At 50.4% G+C, this 8393-nt stretch overlaps 1 protein-coding gene across 3 annotated transcripts; it reads right to left on the bottom strand.

Annotated features, from left to right (window-relative positions):
* Positions 1-568: 568 nt before the first annotated feature.
* Positions 569-6706, bottom strand: ARL9 (ARF like GTPase 9). Of its 3 annotated transcripts, none has more exons than XM_071556064.1 (4): positions 6498-6706; positions 5529-5697; positions 2820-2995; positions 569-1749 (listed from the first exon to the last, which is right to left on the bottom strand). In XM_071556064.1, exons 1-4 carry the CDS (start codon positions 6621-6623, stop codon positions 1570-1572), a joined length of 651 nt encoding a protein of 216 aa, XP_071412165.1. In that variant the 5' UTR covers positions 6624-6706; the 3' UTR covers positions 569-1569. The 3 variants fall into 3 exon arrangements, with proteins under 3 accessions (XP_071412165.1, XP_071412167.1, XP_071412166.1); XM_071556066.1 differs by lacking the exon at positions 6498-6706 and adding an exon at positions 6103-6470; XM_071556065.1 differs by lacking the exons at positions 5529-5697; positions 6498-6706 and adding an exon at positions 4397-4453.
* Positions 6707-8393: the final 1687 nt, after the last annotated feature.

Genomic DNA, 8393 nt, shown 5'->3' with positions numbered 1-8393 from the left:
CTGTGTTATACCGGCACTTGGTGCCGTTACAGAACACCCGGCCGTCTCTCAAGGCGGAGCGGGAGGGAGTATGGGATGACAGAACACCAGCGGCGTGGAACCATGGCACTGAGGGGAAACCAGGGGCGATTTCGGGCAGTCACGTGCCCCGAGGGCAGCGATGGCCACGGAACAGGGCCGGCATCCCGCACTCCCGGCTGCGGTGCCACGGGCCTGCCGTCACCGAGACGCCTCCGTTGCCCGGAGTCCGCCCTCCCTCCCCCGAGCTCCACTGCGGCCGGGCGCGGGGCCTCTCGGCACAGCCGCTGTCGGAGCGCAGGGGCCGCCCCCGCCCGCCCCGGCTCCCCCCGAGCTTCGGCCCCCCGCGCACCGATGACGGGCGCGGCCGCCGCCATGGCCCGGCCGGCCGCGCTCCGCCCCGCCCGCCCAACGGCTCCGCCCGGCCCGGCCTGCGGTACCCCGGGCCGGGGGCACGGCCACAGCCTCTGCCGAGCGGGGAGGAGGTGACAAGGCTTGCTTCCACGGCCGCGCACCCAGAGGCCTCGAGCCAACTCCTTGTTCGGGTAAATGAAGCCCGGAGCACAGGTTAGGGTGGAATTTTCTGCTTTATGCATCTTTTACAAAGGGCAAAACAACTAAAGCCTCCTACAACAGATGCGGTTTCAAAACAGGTCCTTTACAGGACTGCTCAGAGGTCCCTCTTTCAAGTATAATTGGGACACTGGGAGAGTGACAGTGGTCAGCAGCTCAGCACCTTCCCTGCCTGCTGTCCTAACAGGAACCCCTTTCAAGAAACAACAGGGTTCTCACATGTAAGATTGCTTGCTCGAGGACATCCCAGACTAAGCTGAAGTAAACCACTCAGCATCCCACCTTTGGTGCCAATTTTACTTAAATGCTTCCAGTCACTACCTCAAATTACATCATTTTGGTTTTTTGCCTGTAGGCAAAGAAACAGAAGGTATTACTGCTTTCATTTTCTTGTTCTTACCCACTAAACAATCAGTAATCAACCCAATTTCCAAGGATTACCGATTTGCCACTCCCTTAACAGCTGACTCCAGCAACAAGAATTGTCACTGTAAAAAACACTAGTTGCAGCACTTTAAATTTCTAACACCGTCAAGAAGTGAGGTCTCATTTTTAACAGAACACCTATTAACCGCTGTTAACAAGGTTCTATAAAACCTGTGAAGTAAACATATTTCAGTTTAAGCCTAAACCATCAAGCCAGGTTAAATTCACTGGATGCAACTTTGTTCCACTGATGTCAATGCTTGATTTCCACCTGGCATGAAGCTATCTATCCCATCTACACTATATATCCCCTTAACTCTGTTGCCTGAGAGACTAATTTCCCTCTACAAACATGCTAAAAACAGACTACTCAAATGTATTTTCAAACCACTATAAATGAGGTTTTCTTACCAACTAGACATTACTTTCAGAGGAATTCCAAACCTACAAGGAAAACATATCTGTACATTGCAGTTGCCACATGGCGAACTGACCATATGCTAACACCTACTCTCCCTCATCTGCAAACACCATGTTGTAGGAAAAGAGCTGTCACTGTGTTTCCAAAACCAGCTGTGCTATCAGCTCCTTGGCATCCTTCATGCTGGAGGAGATCTCAGAGCCATCTTCTGCCACGTGGGTACCAATCAGGAACATCTTCCTCTCGTCCCCAATATCAGACAGTGCCAGAGCATCGTGGATATCAGTGATGCAATATGCACCTTCGAGGTCCTGATACACAAAAATAAACCAAGTCTGTTAGTTGCAAGAGGTGATGGCCCCGTTTCCATTTTGAGCCACTGCTTTTGTTTGGGGAGGGATAGGGTATCAAAGGCACTAGGACACCATTCTTACACCCTCTATGACGTCATGTTCCCATGCTCTAAAAATGCTTTGCAGAAAAGAGTTTATCCCTAACCTAATTTCTTCCCAAAGAAATATGGGTACAGTTCTTTTTCTATTTCTCTACTAATTCCAGTGGTATCTAAGACCACCTGTACAAGGCAGACACAAAGCTGGCCGGTCCAAGACCCCAAGTGACCAGCACACAGTTACAAGAACAGGGCAAACGTGTAACAGTCATGCCTTGCCTGCCTTCTTAGCCACCACCATTTCTGGTGCATTTGAGTTTGATGAAGCCTGAGCCTGCACTTGGGTTCAAGAGTAACACAAATGGCTAGTAACACATGCCTCAGTTCCTAAAAAATTAGTAGGTAACAATCTAGAGCAAACTGAGCACTCAGCCCTGATAAAAGAAAATCTGTGATTAGAAACCCTGGGCTGTTCTGTCATCTGACTGTACCAGAAGCTCAGTTCTATTCCAGGTACAGCACCTATCATCGACACTTTCACAAAGATCTTAGGAGGAAGCACTGCATTGTGAGGAAAACTGCTCCTTCTCTCAGATTTCAGCAGCAGCCTTAGCAGCAACCAACTGGACAATCTGAAGGCAAACAATGGTGCTTCATTTTTTAGCTGCTGCTAGGTAGAGGGCACTTCTAGGCAGATGCTCAGAATAGAAACCTAACTCCCGATCTAACTGTAGTTTCCTTTCCAGTTCTCAAACCTTGAAACTGTACAGCAGTTTCCACCCACAGCTCTGATCGCATCTTTGCCAGGCACAGGACCTGCATCTTGCAGATCCAAAACTCAACCTCAGATTATTTTGGTTTGTGGCTAACAGGTGTGTCAGAACAACTCCCAGCCATGTGGCCTCCTTAAAGGCACAAAGCCTCCTTTGAAAGGCTTTGTTGCTGTTTCCAGAGCTGCTGCCAGCTCAGCTAGCAGCAGGGAACTCTTACCTGCTTGTTGGCCAGAATCACCACAGGCAGGGTGGAGTTGTTCTGGATCAGTTGATGAAGCATCTGTTTTGCCATAGGCAGTCGGGCATGATCAGCCGAGTCCACGACATAGACTAACAACAGCACCTTGGGCAAGTACATCTTCCAGTACGAACGCAGAGACTCACTGCCCCCGACTGGAAAAGAAGATAGCAGCACAGGATTCACCAAGTAATTCAAGCAACACTGCTCCCAAAGGTACAGTTCAGTTGGGTCCAATTTCTTTATGGTTGCTTTCTGCCTTGTTGGTTCTTGCTCTCAAGCAAGTAGGGAGAGTAGAAAGAAGTTTAGTGTCCAAACACCATGTGAGAATGTCCCCATATAACCTATCTCCACATGTCCATCTCATCTTAAGACAGAGCAGGTCTACAATTTCCAGAGAAATTTGGCTCTGAGATGGGGAGAGCTCTCATATTTCACAGACTCTCTCTATATATGAAGCTTTCTCATATTTGTATGACACCAAGAAGTACTTCAAAACTCCCACAGCTTTAATACTGTCAATAACCAGAGGTGCTTAGGAAGAGAGAAAAATCAAATCCCAGCAGACTCTTCAGGCAACCCCTGGGAGTAATCTCTGCATAGGATACATTTCTACCCAAGCTCTTCTCTGCTGGATACAGAGGAAAGCTGTCCACTTTCAAAAGCTTTACAGTTCTGTGGTGAATCCACCGGCAGCAAGTTGTTTGAGATTATTGTTCCCATATGGGGACAGAGTTCAGTAGTTTGCCGAGTTTAACAGAAGGAATAACTAGCAGTATATTATTTCAGATGTGTTTTCAGGTCTCCAGCTCTTCTCCAGCTATATTGCAGGACCACTTGCTCAAAGAGTATTGAAGTGCTCAAAAGGCATGGGTGAATCTATCAAAAGTAGAAAGTTTTCAAAGTAATATATCTGGGGTGCCCAGTAATTGTCTCCTGCCTTAGACAGGAGCTCTTTTCAAAACTGACTTGCCAGGCTGCTGTCTTTTACTGCCCCTTGTGACTTTGTTCTCTTTCAAGGCAATTTTACTTAAAAGGGTTTAGTAGTTTCACGAATATGGAAAGGGAAGGAACATTTCCCACTAGGGCATGCCTGCCTCTTCTTCAAGCACCCCAGTGTACCTGCAGGCAGAACTGCAAGTCTGCCATTGTGGAAAGGAGCCAAAGGGCTGTGACTGAGATGTAACACTTGGGACAGAAGCCTCTGATTCTGTACTGTGATAGTGCAGGGGCTCAGCACCACTCCCTTTGTTAAGTGCATTCATGCATAGCGTAACCCAGGGGTCAGCAACCTCACAGAGAACATTTTTCTTTCCCAAACCAGTAGGAACTCAACAGAAGCCAGGAGCTCCTATCTCTTGCAAGGACAAGATACCACTCACTTATCTGTATGATGGTACAAAGAAAAAGATAGAACAGTTTTCTATCTGTCTAAGCCAGCAAATTAAAACCCCTGCTGCTTGCTGATCACCTTGTGCCATGTGATCACAGCACAGGCTGCTAACCCCAGGACTAGGCAATAAGTAACCAGATTAGGGAGTCATGCACAGATTTACCTGGCTGAAACTGGCCTGAGACATTGCATTTCCCATGGGTCAGATCGCAGCCATCACATCTCAGTCACTACCAACCTGGACCAGAGAGGGAAGGACGACTCAGAAACAACAGGTTCTGCTGTGGGGTGCGCAGTGCTGGGCTCAGACCATGCTCAGGCAGGAGAAGAGACACTGTGGGTTTCTCTGGGCTCAGGCAAAGCACATCCCAGTAGGAGACATCCTCTGACCCACTAGGTGAGGGGCACAGACTACATGCATATCTGCTGAGATGATTTCCCCACAAGCCATTGCAGAGACTTCTATGTTATCAAGACTGGGAATGAAACTCTGCCTTAGGGGTCTTATACTCACACCTCAAAAACTTACTTGGCAATAGCACAACTCTTTTAGGCCTGCTGACAGAGGTACAGAGGCATGTATGGGTTAGCTGCCAACTAAGACAGTCGAGCACTGGTACAGCACAGTGCAGAAACAGCAGAAAGCAATGGGCAGCATCTTGGTTCACAGAAGGCAGGCACTGGTGAGGCTGGGATGTTCAGCCTCTCTGTACCAGGACTGACCTGACTCCACAGCCTCCAAAAGTATCACAGGAAATGCCCTCTGCAGGCAGACAATATCCAAAAATCAGCACTAAGGACAGACTATACAGAAATTTTAGCAAAATGCTACAGACATTCAAAAGCTGTTAAAGACTGGAAAACACCACTTACGAGACTTATGAACAAAAAGCATAGAAAGCTTTTCTCTTCTTTCATTTATTCTTCTGTGGCTCTTGCACTTGGCCAGGCATGAGCACCAAAAAGAAGCCGTAAAACACCTATGGACCACAACACAAGCCTTACTGGAGAAACCTCTGCTTTGGGCTAGTTTCACCAAATCAGCCTTGTTACCGTTCCCTGGGAGCAGAACTCCCTGGGAGCCAGGGATGAATGAAAACTGACCTAACACTAGTGTGTCCTTTCCTTCAAAGAAGCTGGGTAGGAGAGCAGAATGCCCAAGGAGAAAACAGTCATAACTTCATGTTATTAGAGCAGACATGCAAGAACATGGAGCTTTTAAGATACATGCCTGATCCCCTAGGGCACAAAATAGGAACTTATTTTATGTTCCATACTAAAGCAGGTTCACTCACTCTCCAGAAATTCCATCTGGGACTCCTCGGTGTTGATGCAGATGGCATTGAAGCCCTCGGTGGGAGCCACGCTGCGCTTGACGTGGTTCGTTGCCAGGGAGTGGAGAACGCTGGTCTTCCCAGCCCCATCCAGGCCCAGCACCAGGATCTGCTTACTGTGTCCTTTACCCTGCAAAGCGAGGGGCAGCACAGTTAGCCGGGCAGCCGGGGCAAGCGCAAAGCTACGCAGGGCTGGGGGGAAGAAGGAGGCTGAGCAAGGGGCCTGGAGGGCACAGCTAAAACCACTCGGCGGGTGAGGAGGTGGAAGATGCCCGCCGGGCTCCTGGGGCACAAGGGACGGCCGCAGCGATGGCGGGGCCCTGGGACACCCGCCGGCACCGGACGGTGCCGGGGAGGAGAGCGGGGGAGCAGCCGCAGCCCAGGACGAGGCCGCGCTGCCGGGGAGCGGCGGGGCCGAGGGCCCAGCGGCCCTGAGGCCGGCGGAGGCCGCGCTGCCCCGCGAGAGGCCCCGGGCGGCCCCACGGGCGCTACCCAACCCCGCGGCCTCGCCCGCTGCCCCGGGCGGCCCCGGTACCTGATCGGCGGCGGCGGCGACGGCAGGGCGGGCAGCGGGCAGCGCGGCGCGGCCCCGCAAGCGGGCCCAGGCCTGGAGAGCTACGGCCGCGCCGCCCCCCAGGGCCAGCGCCGCCCCGCAGAGCGCGACCGTCCGCAGGCGGGAGCCCATGGCGCCCCCGCACCGACACCGCTCCGCACCGGCACCGCTCCGCGCACCCCCGCCGCGGACACCGCGCAGCGGCTCCGCGCAGCGAGAGCGCCCCCCGCAGCCCCGAGCGCGGCTCCCGCCGCCAGCCGGGCTCTCAGCGCCAGGCTGGGCACACGCGAGCGGCGATGAAACCGAGCGACCTGTGCCACGGGGGCTCTTCGCTGTCACAGGGAGGTCACGCTTCCCCAACGCTGCCCTCTCCTTACCCCAGTTCCACGGGTTCTCGTCCCAGCTTGCCCCTGCCTGCTCGCCCATCTCTGGCGCCGCAAGGGCACTCTCCAGCCACCCGGGGCAGGCAAGGTTTCAGCAATGCCACAAGTCAGCGTTTCCATCAGGCCAGAGCTTCAGTCAGGTTTGACCAGAGCTGCGTTTTCCTTCAGCATGCCCTCTCCTAATCACCCTCCAGAAACTGGAATGCTGCAGGACAGGGCTCTCTCTTCTGTATCACCAGCTGCTGCCTAAGAGGAGCAAATCGCTCAGGGAAGTAATTTAAAACAATAATCTTTGTTCAGCACTCAGTTGGCAGCAAGTGACTCTGCCAGGCATTCACACAGCTGTTTTCTCTATGCTTGTTCTCACTCAGACAACACACCTTCAGCCCCCCTTCAAGATACTTCCAGTATACAATAATGGTAATAAAAACGGGATTCTACTGAGTAGATTTTTATTCTGTGGGGACTCTGGAGTGTTTTGGGGTTTTTGAAGCCACAATAACATTTCCCTCACTCCCTGCCTTTTCACGTCTTCGCTTTAAACGGTTTAAGAGACAGAAGCCTTTGCCTTTCAGACTGACATCTGACAACTCCCTGAGGTGCTATTTCTACCCCTTGACAGTCCAGTCTGCAAAAATGTTTTGGCTACATCCAGACCAACCCAAAAGTTTCAAGACAGGTGTTCACAGATAGTAGTTGTTTAGCATAAATAAGTTTTCAGCAGAATGAGTTACAGAGTTATAATTCTGTGTCATTTAGTATCCTGTGTGCTTAGCTTTATTTACTTGCTTACCACCAGTAGCTGGATTTGCTGAACCCTCAGGCCCCAAACTGAACTTACACCTAGATACTCTTTCAGCTGTAATGGAGTTAGCTTAAGCAGTAATTTTCCTACTAGCAGGTACATTGCTGTTTTGTCTTCAGTACAAGAAGAGTATTGATAACATACTGCTGTTTTCATTATTAATATGTTTATCCTAAGTCAGCTTTTTTAATTTCCCATGTTCTGCCAGCAAGCAGGTGCACCAGAAGAACAAACCAGGAGACAACAATCATCAGCAGAAGCTGCAACGTCACAAGGTAAGAATCATTAACAGCCTTCCTGAATGGGCACAGAGAAATACCTTAGTAAGATGTTAAAGATCCAGATCAAAAATAGCCACTGACCAAGAGGCATGTGCAAGGTCTGTGTAGGGCAGGTAAGTCTCAAAGGTAAAATTGCTTGGGGATTTCTTTGGTTTGCATCCCTCTCCAGTCACCAGCTTAAGCTGACCTGCTGCTGTACCACTGAATTTTTATAAACCCAGTGTCTAAGACTCTGCTATGGGAAACCTAAGGTCAAGCCCAAACAAGGATGAAGTGCATGCAAGACAATCAGACATCTCTAGTTCCCTTGTTTTGCCAAGCCCAGTAAGGCAGCTGTCTTGCAGAAAATGGGACACAGCTGTCATACACTTTGCCATGCTTTCTCTCAACAGCCTTGTTATCCCTCTTCAGACTATCTTCTCCTATATGATCTAGCCCTTATGTTGTTTTCCAAGATGCTTTGTGTCTGCACTCCATGTTGGTCAATGACTGACTGGGATGAGACGAAGTGCTTGCATCACACAGTCAGATGCATTATCAGATAAATCTGCTAAAGGCCTAAACTAACATATGCAGGAGGAGCATAAAACTACATTTCATGAATGACTTGATCATCCTGCAACTCTTAAATGTTTGGCAACATGGACAGATTTCTTCATAGGGGCTACATTTAAGCTTGATGGCAACAACCCAAGTCAAGGTGGGGGCTAATGTGAGGAAGGGAACTTGGTGGGCAGAAACATCATGGCACCTGTATCAGCCCATATCCCCCCAGACCACTGACAGACAGGACAGAGATCTGGA

The sequence above is a fragment of the Pithys albifrons genome, chromosome 5 (assembly GCF_047495875.1).
Source record: "Pithys albifrons albifrons isolate INPA30051 chromosome 5, PitAlb_v1, whole genome shotgun sequence".
NCBI lineage: Eukaryota > Metazoa > Chordata > Aves > Passeriformes > Thamnophilidae > Pithys > Pithys albifrons.
The sequence above is the reverse complement of the archived record's forward strand: the minus strand, read 5'-3'. Positions and strand labels throughout refer to the sequence as shown.

Coding starts and splice junctions, on each gene's coding strand:
- ARL9 (XM_071556066.1), bottom strand. CDS start 6,252: ATGGGCTCCCGCCTGCGGACGGTCGCGCTCTGCGGGGCGGCGCTGGCC. Junction 2,996..5,528: donor CCAGATGGAATTTCTGGAGA/GTGAGTGAACCT, acceptor CTTCTTTTCCAG/TCGGGGGCAGTGAGTCTCTG. Junction 1,750..2,819: donor TGATTCTGGCCAACAAGCAG/GTAAGAGTTCCC, acceptor TTTGTGTATCAG/GACCTCGAAGGTGCATATTG.